The sequence below is a fragment of the Barbus barbus genome, assembly GCF_936440315.1.
Source record: "Barbus barbus genome assembly, chromosome: 8".
NCBI classification, from domain to species: Eukaryota; Metazoa; Chordata; class Actinopteri; order Cypriniformes; family Cyprinidae; genus Barbus; species Barbus barbus.
This window is the reverse complement of record NC_136736.1, coordinates 22,264,819-22,282,338: the sequence shown is the minus strand read 5'-3', so window position 1 is coordinate 22,282,338 and position 17,520 is coordinate 22,264,819. Positions and strand designations below refer to the sequence as shown.

The 17,520-nt window shown below is 35.4% G+C and overlaps 1 protein-coding gene across 1 annotated transcript in view; it reads right to left on the bottom strand.

Moving 5' to 3' along the window:
* LOC306873979 (zinc finger CCHC domain-containing protein 7-like) overlaps positions 1-12,104 on the bottom strand; it is a 48,621-nt gene extending 36,517 nt beyond the window's left edge. The window contains exons 1-3 of the mRNA XM_079423621.1: positions 11,918-12,104; positions 9,718-10,301; positions 9,166-9,204 (exon numbers count right to left, since the gene is read on the bottom strand). Coding sequence (XP_079279747.1) covers positions 9,166-9,204; positions 9,718-10,288 — 610 coding nt within the window. The 5' untranslated portion in view covers positions 10,289-10,301; positions 11,918-12,104. The remainder of the gene's footprint in view (positions 1-9,165; positions 9,205-9,717; positions 10,302-11,917) is intronic.
* Positions 12,105-17,520: the final 5,416 nt, after the last annotated feature.

The window sequence follows — 17,520 nt, the reverse complement described above, 5'->3', positions numbered from 1 at the left end:
AAAGTTACAGTTGTGCTGAAAGGGAGAGAAAAAAATCAATCAGGTCTCACTGGGGTGCCTCCATCCTCTGTCACTGAGGCAATAATTTGATTTTATATTAAATGACTGCTTAATTATAATGAATTTTATTGGTAGTTGCAATTACCTTTCCTCCCTCACGGAAGTTTCCCCCCCGCACAGAGACACAACTTATGAGGGCCGGTACCACAGAATGATAATCAAACCAGACTACAAAAACCAAGAGAAAGTGATCGTATCCACAGGCCAGGAATTTTAACCATAGATGAATTACACTTAAATTGGCTTTAACACAAATTACAATATTAGTCTGAATGCTAATAAATAATGTGCTTCATATTCATTCTATACTACCTACATAACTCATTTCAGCACTTTTGTCATCATATAGATAGTGCCATTACAATGAAAGCAGACCTCTCACCTCTGGACGCACAAAATCAAATATTAATTTTTGTGGTCTCAATTCCTCTTCTTCAAAAAAACATGCGTTTTCTGTTTTCCGAGCACCATCTTGTCATCGCATTTGAATAATTCTGTGAAAAACAAATATATTCGGTGCGTGGAATTAACGTCAGAGGCTAGTGGGTGTGGGGACTTTTTCCACAACACTGTGTCTGAAAAAAGCCCACACAAATATTCTATATTGAAAAAATGTTCGCATCAAACCAAATGAGCACCTGCGAAAACAAACACAGATGTTGGACTTGAGGTTTTCCGGGACAACGCTGCATCTTTGTGTGGTGAAGATAATCACAGAGGAACAGACACAATATTCAGATTTAACCTACTCTGGGGGAATACTCTTCTAAGTATCACAAAATATATTAATAAATATATTACGATAACTTCATTTAGAGTCATTGGTGAATAGCTAAATCTTTAATAACTAAGACAGAATATTAATCAATGTTTTATTAAGGGACACTACACGTGTAATAATAATTATTAAATTATGTTATATTTAAAAATAAGAATGAATTTAAGTGTTCCAGACTAATGTGAGGTTAAGTTATAGATCTAATCACACAGGTTATCATAGTCAAAATGCTTATTTTATACGTAAACCTTGCAGAAAATGGAGTGTATAATTCCTTCAACAGAATAACTACGGTCAGACAGCGCTGCCGGTTTAAATGCACAGACCTGCCGCTCTGCACCACTGACAGAAACTATGACAATGGACCGGGGCTGGGTACCTCAGGCTTGCCTTCTCTAATCAAACCTGGTGTGTGACCATTTAGTATGAAATTGGGATGGGAGCTTGCCAGCTAACCTCTTCTCAAAAATACACCCCACACCCCGTAACATGATTAAGGATACCTGCTGTCCCATGCAGAGCCCACCCAAAACGCCAGACATCCAACCAGGAACACACGCAGACCTTTCAAACAGGATTACATTGCCCACACTCAGTGTAGTTCACCGGCCATTCGTGAAGAAAGGGCTGATGGAAATGCTCTTTTCTCAGAGAAGCCGGATGTCGACCCGCTGAAAAATTACAATCTCTTGGAAAAGTTTGATGAGATTCTCTCGATTTAAGGCAAAAGCTCAGCGAGTCGTGTTGTTACTACCTTTTTTATGATCAAGAGAACTATCCTGACAAAAACGGTTAAAATAACATGCGAAACTCATTTGCAGCAGCTCAAATGCATGCCAACGTTTCCCCCCACAAATGAAGAAGAAAGAAATTAACAGCTTACAATGACAAACTGATCAAATCTGCTCATAGCACACCGATTATTTTTTATTTTTAAGGATGACTACTGATAAACTGACAATATTATAAAAAAGTGAATTAAGGAATACCTACAGTATGGATAACTATTTCTTTTTAGATCTGCTATAGAGAAAAACATTTACTGTTTGAATAGATGAAAAGACTTTATAATAAATAATAGACCTCTGGGAGCGGGTTAGACTGTCCTTCAAAACAGGAGACTCCAATTAGAGTCACTAATCAATGGATTGTAATGATACTTCGGGAGTTTGTGTGTGCTCAGAAAGAGAATTAGCTAAACATGCATAATTAGGTAAAATAACAATCATAAATGTATACTGTACAAATATGTACACTGAAAATAATTTACATCTTGATTAAAAGGCTTTATAATGTAGAATACAACAGGGGGAAAAAATACATTCTGAATAGGCAGAAGCAATACAGTGCCAATATCAATACAAATAAATTTTAAACATCACTTATCTCATTTGATAAATGTTAAAAATCTATCCGACTGCATTTGGATATTTCTCATAAATGCCAATAAAGACTTTCATATTACTATATATTTCGTAATAATGATATTGAGAACACACTTACAATAAAAAATTAGATGTAAAATTAATTACTTAATATTTGTACAATAAAATAACCAATAAACGTCTTGTCTGAAAATATATATATATAAAACAGCCGCGTGCTGTGATTTTATGGCGAATCTGTGTTTGTGTGAGGACATGGCGCCTGTTCAAACACACCATGTGGAGAAATGGGTGTGGTGTTTCAGCTGAAGTGGCACTGCTGTGCCCAGATAAGAGTTGATGCCTATCCCTGCCACACACACACACATCCCGGTCCACATCCTCACAGTAACACACACACACCAGCACCACTTGTCTTACACACACAAACTTACACCCCAAAAAGCCCTCCAATCTCACACACACAGACCTACATAGACACATATCACCTCACACAGCTGCCACGCCTCACAGACACACACACACAGCTGCTAGAATCTTGTAGCACTATGCAGTCTTCATAAATCCTGCAGATAAAACACCTTCACTCTCTAGCACTCAGCAACACAAGTGACACAACACGCGGCCTCATTTCTCCGGCCCGACCGCTGGCGTCTCGAGCTAAAGCATTGTGACCCATCCGTAATGACGCACTCTACTACTGACTGCGTATTCAAAACAACCGCATTCATATTCATATTCACCTTACCTTCAAGATCTTCTCAATACACAGTTCAATGTGTTAAAAAAGGTATATAAAACATAAATATGGAGGAATTGCGCAAAGAAACACAAACTAGAAGGTCTAGTAGTCTAACAAAACCTTGACAAAGACAATTTATTCTAATGGAACTGAATGCAAGGTTCCTGATTTGTAGGCTAAAACACAACTGTTATCTTTAAAATGTAAAAGAAATGTTAAAAATGCACACATATGCAAAAATGTTTTAACATTTAAAAGTTTTACATCAATATCACATGCACAATAAGCAACTCCAAATATAATATTTTCAATATAATATCTCTCTTTTTTTCTATTATAATCTCAACTCGATATTATAGGAATCTCTTTTGCCCTCTCAAAGTGAGTATATATATATATATATATATATATGAAAGAAACCAATATTTTACACTCTTGCATTTATTCAGCAAGAATGCATTAGATTGATGAAAAGAGACAGTAATAATTTTCCATTGTTACAAAAGATGTTCTGTTCTTTCCACAAAAATATTAGGCACCAAATCATGTTTTCTGAAGGATCATGTGACACTGAAGTCTGGAGTAATGGCTGGTGAAAATTCAGCTTTGCTACCACAGGAATGAATTACATTATATACATTTTATAAAATATATTAACATTGAAAACAGTTAATTAAATTGTAATAATATTTCACAATATTACCGATTTTACTGTATTTCTGATCAAATAAACACAGCCTTTGTTGCCAAATGGCTGCCAAAACATTTGTGTTTCATTCATTAAGATAAGCATACTTTATATAACCATTGCTTCTCGAACATTTCCATGTAGACTATAACAATAGTCAAAGTGCAAGAAAAAGGAAAACAAAGGTGATTGACAGCTGTCAGTTATTGGTGGAGGTCTGGGTGTGGCCACATTAAACAGAGTGAGAGGGAAATACAAGGAAAAGAGGGAGACGGACAGGAAACGAGGCGATGACGGCAAGAGAAAACTACAACCAATAGGATACAGTGAGTGACAAGGCCACATTCACTACTATGAAAATGGCAGTCAAGTCACAATAGACAGAGAAAGAGAGCTAAAAACAGAACGATTCACAACTACGATTAAGCAGTAATGCCATTTCAGAACCCTTGAAACAAAAAAAGAGGGAGATGGATAGCTAATATCTTACCTTATGCCCTGCAGTATATCAAACACACTCAGAGACACTTCTCTTTCAAACACCCATGCATTCAGCTTAAACTAATGCCCATCTGCTGCCATTGCTTTAGTCCAGCCTAATGACAAAGTTCGGTGTTCACAGGGCAAAAAACCAGACAGAACTAAAAAGGGGAGGGAAAAAACACTGGAAAAAAAGATAAAAAGGGGGAAAGGGAAATTAAAAAGGCACAAAGGGGGAAGAAAAAAGAAAGTGTGACCACTGAGGAAGGCTCAACAACTCTAATTCAAGTTTAGACCCCCCCTTGCAGAGTTTTTCCCCCTCCTTTCTTTTTTTTTTTTTTGAGGCTCTCATTTTTTCTTGTCTGTTCCGTTTGAGTGGGGTCCAAGGGTCCCCCCTCCATGCCTCCATCCTAAAGTCAGATAGATTCAGAGACACAACCTGTGTGCTGGACTGTAAGGACAAATAGGATATTTGGGAGGGATTTTGGGGATGTTTTTGTCTCTTTGTGCCATTGTTATGCTTTTCCAACCACCCACCTGTCTGTCTGTCAAAGTATTATAGATGGATGATCTGAAATACTACACTGTAAAAAATGGAACGGGCTATTTACTTAAAAAAAATGATGGTAACAATATTACACTTAATATTTTTGAGTAGTTTAACAACTTGATTTTTTTATGGAATCTACCAGAAAAAAATCATGTAAAATCTCTTAAATTAATTAATCTATGCCACAATAAATTTAATATAATTAGTGAAATGTGCTCATTTATTTTAAGTTGATTCTCAAAATTCTATGATTTTGAGTGAGGCCTGTTTGTATTTGACTTTGAGTTATTTTGTACATTTAAAAGACTGTAAACAGCCAAACAGCTCAAGAAGGAAAATACTTGAGGAATACTGGACAGTACTGCACTAGCAAAGCTACTGCTCACTGAACAAGGCTTAATGCCTTAGAGGAGTAGTATCCACAACCATGCTCTACTCTTCTGCACAATGGTAATTATTGCACTGTGCAATGGAAACTTCAATGTAACAGAAATTCTTTCAAATGTCAAACATAACTGAACATTAAACATTAATAGATGTTTCCCTTCACTCAAAAACACATAAAATAGCTTTTAATTTCAAAATTTACTCTCCATCCAGCTATATGATGGGAACTAGCAATCACCTCTAAAATAAAACCGCAAAATTGAGCCAATTCTCTTAAAATAAATAGATATCCTTCTTTCCTTCATTTGTTTAGTTTAATCAGTTCCTCAATTCAAGCCTCAAAACTGCTGAAACTTTCCTTTAAAAAAATGAGGAAAACACACCTCTTGGTATTATTAGTAAAAAGTCCTCAATATTTTCTATACAACACTGAATCACATGTTTAATGAAATATACACACTATTTTTAAGTATCACCTTAATTTTTTTTATGAAAATTACATGATTCAATTTTTACAGTGTACTAAAATCTTGCTTCAATTGATCATAAACACACAAAAACATTATCAATCCCTGGGTTTGTGTGTTCTTTAAATGTCTACCATTCTTCAAATCAACCTCTGTCAACCGTGTATCTGTCACCATATAGTAACATCAACACTAACAACTGTAGAGAATTGGATTTTAGTGTGTATGTGTCGCAATACGACTGTATGTTGTTCGGCTGACACATCACATACTTGAGACTTAGCAACTGAAGAGAATTGGATTTGTGTGAGAGTGTGCGAGTGTGCGTCTGTGTGCTCAAATGAAATTAGTCACCACTGTCTTAAGATTTTTACTAGTGTATCACAAACACAAATTCCCTCATCCCCTCATGGAGAGTGCATATAGCCATGACATGATGGGAAATGTTAACAAATAAAAAATGTGTTTATAAAAAATCCCTTATACAATACTGTGTTTTAATATATTTGATTTAAACAAAAATGATATTTACTCAGTTCACTTAAAAATATTTGAATTCTGAGATTTGAAATATAATATTTAATTCATTATTTCAGGTGAGATTTTGAAAATGACACAAAGGGAAGCGAACGTTTCTAATAACTGGCCAAGTTAGTAAAGGCCAATGCCAATAATCTACACTAAGTCAAATATCATTTATGTATTTGACAGGTGCTTTTATTCAAAGCAACTACCATCGCATTTAAAGTATACATTTTATCAGTTGGATTACATTGCTGTTACTAGCACCATTCTCTAAAATTTGAGCTACAGGAACATGGTGTGGCTGATATTTAAGTCAATATTCTATATGTTATACACCACCATTCAAATGTTTGGGGTCAGTTGGATATAAAAAAAAAAGAAGGAATTAATATTTGTACTCGACTTGAATTAAATTTATGAAAAGTGACAGTAAAAGACATGTCATAATGTTAAGTAAATGATGTTCTTTTGAACATTCATCAAAAAAGAAAGATCAAGGTTTCTACAAAATATTAGGCAGCGCAACTGATTTCATAATTGATAATAACTAGAAATGTTTCTTGAGCAACAAATCAGCATATTACATTGATTTCTGAAGAATCATGTGACACTGAAAACTGGAGTAACATCTGATGAAAATTCAGCTTTGCCATCACAAAAATCATATATAGGCTACTTTAAAATATTAAAAAAGAAAGTTATTTTAAACTGTAGCAATATTTCAAAATATTACTGTTTTGAGTATTCCTGATCAAATAAGTCAGATTAAATCAAAAGAGATTTTATTGACAATCTAAATTCTTAGACCCCATGTATGTGTGTATGTGATAAAGAAATCATGATAAAATATATTATGATTAAGGACGTCAGTTGAATTTGTAGGGCTTAGGACAAAATTATCAAGAAGGTCCCACACTGACTACAGCTTTTTTTTTTTTAAACAAAAAGTCCATTCAATGCACTTTTTGTTTTGTTTTTTGCTAAAAAAAAAAAAAAACCTCACCTCACCCGAGCATCTTTTGTCAAGCTCTACCACAGTTAACCTGGCAATGGAAACCTCTGGCTTTAAGACATGTAAGTGCACAGGCAGACGGCAACCTCTCCAGCCACTTCCTCCCAGCTCCCCTCTCTTGTGTGACCCACATGTTCTGGAGTGTGGGGTCAAGCCCCAGAGATCAGAGACACAGAGGAGAAAAAGAGAGACAGAAAGCTGCCCCTTTCCTCCCTCCACCCCCTGTTTATCCCTCTGTACCCCTCCCCTCTCTCTCTCTCTCTCTCTCTCATCCTCCACTGAATCTCTCTCTGGGTAACAAAAGCAGGCCAGGGCAGGAGAAGGCCCCCTCTGCACATGAGTGTGAGAGGCATGACCGACAGAGCAGAAATACCAGCCCACAGACTCCTCCACAGTCACCATTCAAATAAGCAAGTGAGAGCAAGAGAAGGACGGATGGATGGAGGGAAAGAGGGAGAAAAGACAATGAAACGCTCTGTATTTGAAGGGGAGAACTAGATAAAAAGAAAGAGAAGGAGAAAGAGTAGAAAATGAATAATAGGAACAGGAAGGAATCTCCGAATGGAAATGAGGACAACACATTCAGGGAGGATTGAGGAAAAAAAGAGAAGAGAGGAATGAAAGAAAGAAACAGAGAAAGAGAGAGAGGTTTGCTGCTTTGCTGAGCTTTGCAAGTTAACCTAATGTGTAGATCTGGAGAGATTTGCAAAGACATTTTTATTCATCTATGATTAAAGTCTCTCTCTCCCTCGCTCACGTTCTCTGACAGGAGGTTTGTTATGTTTTGTTTGTTTTTTCCTCTACATTCACAGAAATATTCCCTCATTGCTTTTCCTGCATGTTCTCACGTGCATGCAAATTAACTTTACTCACGTGAAGTCGGATACATGTGCTCACGCACACACCTAGTCGTTTCGATCGGCACAGTAACTTTTCAACAAATACATGAGGATGAGACATCAGATTCAGTGATTAGGATGCACATACAGCCAAGTGAATTGAGGATAAACAAATTTGTGCTTACATTAACATGAATGGAGACCACAGGTGCTCTGGCCTGCAAACCCTTTAGGAGCCCACATACAACACTGACTAACAAACCAACACCTTAAAATAAACACACACACATTTTTTTTATAGGTAAATAATATCAGGTTTATGTGCACAATATGATTCACCACTGCCCGGGAAAGAAATTCAAATGTAAAAAATAAGTAAATAAATAAAACAGGTAAATATGTGTAAAAAAAAAAAAAAAACAATATTGAGAGCCATTGTGCTCTCAAATGTCATTCGCACTCATATTCGGCTACACATTATTTTAAGGTCCAATTCTCGCTAACAAACAATTAACTATGACTTTTACCTAATTTGCTGCTTATTAATAGTAAGGTAGTTGTCAAGTTTAGGTATTGGTAGGATTAGGGATGTAGAATCTGGTCATGCAGAATATGTACTTTATAAGTAATAATAAACAGCCAATACTTTAATAATCGGCATGCTAATAAGCGACTAGTTAATAGTGAGAATTAGTCCCTAAACTAAATTGTTAGACCTACTTTCATTTTAAACCTAGGTTGAGGGCTTTAAAGGCATGGTATATAGCAGTGGTTCTCAATTCCAGTCCTGGCGGCCCCCTGCTCTGCACATTTTGCATGTCTCCCAGACTTAACACACCTGATTGAGATCATCAGCTCATTAGTTCAGTTCATGGATCTTTCTCCTAACGAGCTGATGATCTCAGTCAGGTGTGTTAAGTCAGGGAGACATGCAAAATGTGCAGAGCAGGGGGCCGCCAGGACTGGAATTGAGAACCACTGATAGCGTACCATTCACAAAGGCTAATTTTATGTAAATTTTGAATCTTGATAGCCCCTATTAATAGATCATTATATGGAAAATAGAAGTAAACATTCTACAAAATACCTTTGTGTTCCTTGGAACTCGAGTCCGACAGAAGCACATGTGGGTGTGCAAATGACAGAATCTTATTTTTTGGTGAACTATTTATTTTTTAATTAGGATATCGCAACAGAAGATGCCTTAAAGGGGGGTCCCCAAAAAATGAAAATTCTGTCATCAATTACTCACCCTCATGTTGTTCTATGACTGTATGACATTCTTTCTTGTCTGGAATACAAAAGAAGACATTTTGAAGAACATTAATACTCACTCAAGTAAACACTCAAACCTTTCTCAAAATATTGTAAGTTCCACAAAAGAAATACATACAGAAAATCATACATGTATGGAATGACATGAGGATGAGTAAATGATGGCAGAACTATTTCTTTCAATATGCACTCATCATGTTTTTGTTTACATTTTGTTTATACTATGGAAGCCCAAACTACACAGTTAATTTAGTGCAATTTGGATATATACAGTCACAGTGTGAGATATAAAATGACATTAAGTGTTAAAAGTATAATGAACTTAGTACTGAATCTGGACCATTTTAAGCATTCTTGAGAATAATGTTTAATAGATTACCTGCGTGTAATTTAATTGTTTAACTGCTTCTTGTGTCTAAATTAATATGTGGATTTGTAAAGCCTTAATTTGAAAATAATGGGTGAGTGCACTTTTATAAAAACAACACTAAAACATGCTCATAAATACATGGTTGGGTAAAATCCTTACCTGGTAAGGAGAGGTTGAGCTGGATGTTCTGATCTCCATCCTGTTTGTCCTGGCCCAGGACCTTCCAGTTCTCCGGTCCATCCGAGTCCGAACCCAGATCCTCCACAAAAGGAGGTACAGATTCAGAAGAGCCGTCATCTGAATCAGAATCCAACACAACAACATCATCTGGGGAGCTCCTTCTTGCTTGAACTTGTGGTAGAGTGGGTGAAAGCAAGCTATGGGTCTGCAACTTCCTGTTCCAGCGTTTTGATGATTGACCCTTTTTAGCACAGACGCTGTCATCTTCTTCAGTGTTGTCTGACACTGTGATAGCATCTGTGCCAGAGTCAATCACAATAACATCTACAGGTAGAGCAGGACGCAAGGGTTTCTGATGTGTTTGAGTCTGTGGTACTGATGACTGGACCTCTCTTGCGTCCTCACGGTCCTCTTGGGTCTCAGCACTGTAGTGCAGCTGGGAATAAAGACGGAACTCCAGTTCACTGTCAGTGTCAGACAAACTCGAGTCCGCATCATCCTGGTACAACTCGTCCTCATAATCATCCCACTCCTGATTCCCTGAGAACATCTCAAGGAGAGCCCTAAACAGAGAGCAGCACAGCCATAAACATCATCATGAGTCATCATTCAGTAGTCATAAAGATTTTTTTTTCAGTATATCACCCTGTCAATATCTGCACAGGATTCAAACAAACAAAAAAATACTTTTTTTTTATTATTTAATTTAGAATTATTTATTTTTCAGAAATATCTGTATGTGCCAAACGGATATTTATTTATTTTACAAAACAAAAATCAGTTAACACTTTACAATAAGGTTTCATTTGTTAATGGTTAACTACATTTGTAACAAAATAATACTGAAAAATACTTCTAAAGCATTTATTCAACTTAATACTGATATCAACATTTCCTAGTATGACATTATTAAAATCAAAAGTTATACCTACTAATGTTATTTAATGGACCTAAGCTAACAATGAACAGCTGTATTTTTATTAATTAACAATGATTAATAAATACTGTAACAAATTTATTGCTCATTGTTAGTTCATGTTACTTAATAGATTAAATATAGTTAACAAATGGAACCATACTGTAAAGTGTTAACCAACATCCTTACAAAAGAAACAAGTTTAATTTATAAGAGATATAATATGCAATAATAAATGAACATTAAACAATTTTACTCCACGACAACTTCAGAAACATTTATAAAAACAACTTCTTTTGGTGAATATTATTAATTATCATTTTGATCAATAGACCTAAAAAACATGTTATGTGAGACAACTGCATAGTTTGCAGTAAACACTGCAATATTTCATTTGTCATTAAATTATCTTATGTTATATATCATGTGAGCCAATGAAAAACACATTTGTGGGATGTCTAAGGCTTTTCTCTGAAGAAACTATATTAATTTTAAGGTCCATTCTGACCTTTATGATGAGTCAGTGCTCTAAACAGAGACTGGGGAGAACTTAGGATAAAATGAAATCAGTATCAGGTATAAAGAGTTCATCAAACAGTCATACTTTTATTCAAATACAGGACTTACATAGAGCCAAGAGAAAACAATCTCTATCCATAACGCAATGACATGAACATTAAACAGCTGCTGTTCAGTTTTGGTCCAAATGTCAGTTTGTATTCTGAAGGACGACAATAAGGCCAGATCAATGTAACTTTCTATGGGTCTCAATTGTACGTAAGGACTCACATAAGCACATAAGTCACAGGGAGCTATTTCATCATAAAACTTATAGATAATCCATAAAAACTTTCAAAGATTATGAACACAACACATAAACAACACCACAGAACATAAGATAAACTATGGACACTATGCTAGTTGGCTAGCTTAAAACCTCAAGAATCCCGAAAAACAAGAAACCTAGAGTATTCATAATAATAAATATCTGTATAAAACATATGAGTAAATAAACCCTTGTACTGTAACAGCCTAAAATCAATGAAGACCAACATTAGATAACATATTTCTTATGAACATGTGTTAGCCTCAATGCTATCAAGTGCTGCTCAATGACCCACGTGTGTTCACATGCACATGGACGCCGGCTGAGGACGTATTACTAATAAACGAGCACGATAGGGTTTTAAAACATTTGCAACCTCAGCTACACCATATGACACGTTTTATCGGGTTTGGCACGAAATTGAATAAAAATCTGACCTGTTTATAAATTCCGATTTGCAACACAGGGACACCAGCTTCCGGACTCCACAGGAAAATTAAATGGTTGGCCAACTAGGCTTCGTCCCTGAGAAAAAAAAGTGCTACTTAGCACAAGCACGGAAAGTTAGTGACTCTGAGTCTGGGGGTTGTTTTAACTATTACCATGCTTGTTCATAGTGTGAATGAGAGAGGACTTGGGAATTTAGGAACTGTACTTTTCTGTTTGTATAAAGTTTTGAAGAAACTAGGCATGAAACAATGGTTCCTGAGTTTATACCTTCAGACCTGGGAAACTTAATCTTTAACCTTGTTCAGATATAAAGAGTCATTTGGGAGAGGTTGCACTTAATTTCATGATAAACACAATGATGAAGATGATGATGACAGTAATAATAACAACAACAACAATAAAAATAAATCAATAATGTTTTGTTTTGCCATTGGTAAACAATGGTCAAAGTCACTCCAAAATTATTGGTGTTAAAAAAAAAATACCACACACAATATGATAAATAGTAGCATTCCCTCATTGGCTGCAAAAATAAATGTATAAATAATAAATGTATATAATAATTTATATATATATTTATTTATTTTTGCAGCCAATTTATGAGACAAAGTTGTATGTTGGGTTTTTAGCAGAATTTTCCATTTTGTAATGAATATATATATTGCCTCATAAGTTGGCTGCAAAAATAAATATTTAAATACATTTATATAAATTATTATATAAATGTATTATTTATATATGTATTTTGTTATTATTCAGGACCTAAATATATTGCTGATATGCTCACTGAATATAAACCGAACAGACCACTCAGATCATTAGGATCGAGTCAGTTAGAAATACCAAGGGTTCACACAAAACAAGGGGAGTCTGCTTTTAGCTATTATGCGGCCCGCAGTTGGAACCAGCTTCCAGAAGAGATCAGATGTGCTAAAACATTAGCCACAATTAAATCAAGACTCAAAACTCATCTAGTTAACTGTGCATTTGTTGAATGAGCACTGTGCTATATGTCCGAACTGACTGCAATGAATTTTATGTATAATCATTTTCTTTAAATTTATTTTAAATCAATTTTTATATCATTTTAAAATTCCTTGTTTTTATTATTTTTATTCCCATGTTTTTATTGATTTTTAATGTCTATTTCATTTTCTTTTATGTAAAGCACTTTGAATTACCACTGTGTATGAAACGTGCTATATAAATAAACTTGCCTTGCCTTGCCTTGTTCATAGTTGTTCATACACACACACACACACACACACACATATATATATATATATATATACATACATACATACATATATAAATATATATATATATATACACTATATTGCCAAAAGTATTGGGTCAACCCTGCTAATGAACAGGTTTGACTACTTTAGTAATTTCCATGAGTACAAATCTTAATGTTTAAGCATATAATGATATTCTAGAGAATTGTGTGCTTCTAATTTTATTGCAACAGTTTGGACAGGACCCTTTTCTATTCTAACATGACAGTGCCTCTGTGTATAAGGCAAGGTTCAAAAAGAAATGATTGATTCAGTCAGTGTGGAAGAACTTGACTGGTCTGCATAAATCAATGTCCTAATCCCAGCTGAACAGCTCTGGTGTGACTTTATATGCAGACCTTGAGCCGAAACCTCATCACCAAAGACCAATGACTTGTACATACACTATATGGACAAAAGTATTGGGACACCCCCTTCTTTAGAACAGAAGAAGGCACTTCCAAAACTGTGGCAACAAAGATGGAAGCATAATTCACGTATTTAAAAACTGTATTTCCATCTCTGTTGCAACAGTTTTGAAAGTGTCTAAAATGACTGTACCCATATACAAGTCATTGGTGTTTGGTGATGAGGTTTCGGCTCAAGGTCTGCATTTAAAGTCACACCAGAGGTGTTCAGCTGAGATTAGGACATTGATTTATGCAGACCAGTCAAGTTCTTCCACACTGACTGAATCAATCATTTCTTTTTGAACCGTGCCTTATACACAGAGACACTGTCATGTTAGACTAGAAAAGGGTCCTGTCCAAACTGTTGCAATAAAATTACAAGCACACAATTCCCTAGAATATCATTATATGCTTAAACATTAAGATTTGTACTCATGGAAATTACTAAAGTAGTCAAACCTGTTCATTTTCAGGGGGTGACCCAATACTTTTGGCAATATAGTGTGCATATATATATATATATATATATATATATATATACATAAACAGTCATGGCCAAAAATATCTGCACCCTTGGTAAATATGATCAAAGAAGGCAGTGAAAATTAATCTGCATTGTTAATCCTTTTGATCTTTTATTTTAAAAAAATCACAAAAATCTAACCTTTCATTGTATAATAAGAATTTAAAACAAGGGGAAATATCATTATGAAATAAATGTTTTTCTCTAATACACATTTGCCACAATTAACGGCACCCTTTTATTCAATACTTTTTAAAACCTCCATTTGCCAGTTTAACAGCTCAAAATGTTCTCCTATAATGCCTGATGAGGTTAGAGAACACCTGACAAGAGATCAGAGACCATTCCTTCATCCAGAATCTCTCACTCATTTTCTACAGGGTTCAGGTCAGAGGACTGGAATGGCCATAGCAGAAGGTTTTGTGCCCAGTGACCCATTTTTGTGTTGTTTTTGGGTATGTGTTTGGATTATTGTACAGTTGGAAGATCCAAACGTGGCCCATTATAAGACTTCTAACGGAATCAGTCACTTGTTGATTTTTTATCTGTTGGTATTTGATAGAATCCATGATGCCATGTATCTAAACAAGATGTCCAGGACCTCGAGCAGAAATATAGGCCCACAACATCAAAAATACAGCAGAATATTTCATTGTACACATGGGGTACTTTTTATCCCTATGTTCACCAAACTCATCTTGAGTGTTTACTGCTAAAAAGCTAATTTTTTAGTTTCATCTGACCATAGAAGCCAGTCACATGTAAAGCTCCAGTCGTGTCTGATAACTGAATATGCTGGAGTTTGTTTTTGGATGAGCTAGGAGAATTTTTCTTTAAACCCTCCCAAACAACATGTGGTGATGTAGGTGATGTTTGACATTTTTTTTAAGGTTTTCTGACCCCGAGACTCAACTATTTTCTGCAATTCTCCAGCTGTGGTCCTTGGAGAGTCTTTAGCCACTCAAACTCTCCTCCTCGTCGTGCATTAGGACGATATAGACACACGTCCTCTCCCAGGCAGTTTGGTAACATTTTCTGTTGATTGGAAATTCTTAATTATTGCCCTGATGGTGGAAATGGAAATTTTCACTGCTCTAGCTCTTTTCTTAAAGCCACTTCACTAATTTGTGAAGCTCAATTATCTTTTGCTGCACATCAGAAATATATTCTTTGGTTTTTCTCATTGTGATGGATGATTAAGGGAATTTGGGCTTTGTTTTCCCTCCTGTTTATATTTCTGTGAAACAGGAAGCCATGGCTGGATAATTTCATGTTCATAGTCACCCTGGAGTGCTCAAAATTGTGAATCTGAATGGGAATATACTTCAGAGATATTTTACCCATAAGAATTTCTAGGGGTGCCAATAATTGTGTTCGACGTGTATTTGAGAAAAACATTTATTTCATAATGATATTTAAAATGGGGGAAATATCATTATGAAATAAATGTTTTTCTCAAATACACTTTTGTGAATTTTTTTTTAATAAAAATGTATTTTTACTCATTGTGAACTTGCTATCTTTATTGCTGTGATAGAAATAACATGCAAAATGTTCTTTTATCGGTTGCTATATTTGGCCTCTTCTGAGGTCCACATTTACATATCTTAACAGGCAGCATATCTGGCCGAAACATATCTAAATATAAATCACACATTCATATTTTCTTTCTTTCTTTCTTTCTTTCTTTCTTTCTTTCTTTCTTTCTTTCTTTCTTTCTTTCTTTCTTTCTTTCTTTCTTTCTTTCTTTCTTTCTTTCTTTCTTTCTATTTTTGTGAAATCACAGCCTACCTTTAATCATCTCCAGCGCCTATGACATGAACAGACCATGTGACAGATGTGGGAATCATGGTGTGAATGCCATCTGATTCTGAAGACGTCTCCATGCGTGTCAGTGTCAGAAAAGGCCATCAAAGCAGTGGATTGTTTTCTTTCAAAAGGTTACATTTCCTAAATGAAGCCAAAATCCCACCACATATACCGTATTTTAGGAGAAAGCAGTAGAAACAGTGATTGCAGCTAGAACAGAATGCCTGGCTGCTCCACAGAAATTGCCAAATTGGACGTATTTGTTGATCGTTATTACTATTATTGTCTTAAAAGGAAAAAGGGAAGCATTTGTTCGTCGGTTAATCTGCACAAATTCAAACCAGTCGGGTGTTGAAGATGGAGTCACCAGCGAGGATGCAGGCTTTCCCATTCCAATATCTGATTCCACATGGCTGTTCTGCATGAGAAAGATTTTCATTTAGGAAATGAAGCCAAATGGCCACCTTCACCAACCCCTGCATTTATATCGCTGATGTCTCCACAGCCTACACCTTCAGTGTGTTATTCAAGTGTAACATTGACCCATACTGTGCTATGATCAATATTTGAGCATACAATTATCATGGCATTGAAAGTTATAAGTCTATTTGGGTGCTATATACAAACATAATAGCTTTATTACTGTATGCGAAACAAACTAGATATCTGTGGATTTTCTGATGAAAACAATCACAGCACAACTGTACAGAAAATATGAAGTTATACTTGAAGACTAAACAATGGGTTAATATTAAATGAAAAAAAAGGTTGTCCATTGCTCTCTCTCTCGTCTTTGTAGATTTAATATCCAGAGCCTTTGGTTCTGACAATTTATTATACAGACTGATGTCATTTGCCTGTTTGATTGTGTTCCCTTTTGAGGGTCCACTTAGAATATCAAGGCACAGTTTGACCCCAGCATGTCGCTACACGTCACACGATCTGGAACAAAACATTCAGTGGAGAAACCCATGTCCTCTTTGTGTGGTCTAGTGTTGTGCCAAGTGTTGACAGGTTTAGAACTAGCACTATTTTCTGCTGAGGCTTGGGGTTCACTCCTTCTGTAGACATTTTCCACACTTGTTATCAGGTTAATACTTAAAATACATCATTATAATAAATCACTCAATTAGATAATTACTCATTTGATACAGATTTTGGCGTAACACCAAACTTGTCATGTTGCTGAAGAAAAACTAAAGAAAAACATATTTTTAATATTCTTTTCCTCTTGCTGACAATCAAAGAGAGCACCTCTGCAAAAGTTATTAACACAGGTTCATGTTTTAATAATAGGCTACACTTTTATTAAAGGAACATGACAAAGAAAAGGACACTGTCCTCTGGATTTTTAACTAACAGAGCACTGGCTACAAGGCCTCTCTTTAAATATGAAAAACTGCATGTTAACAATTTTGAATTGTTAAATAAGCACAGGTGGACAATATGGTTTCACAGATTTGACAGCACTGCAAAAAAAAAAAAAAAAACAATAACTACCTCTTTGTGAGGTAGTTATTATAACCAAGCAAATTCTGCTACATCAGGTCCATTGTTCCTAGATATATGAG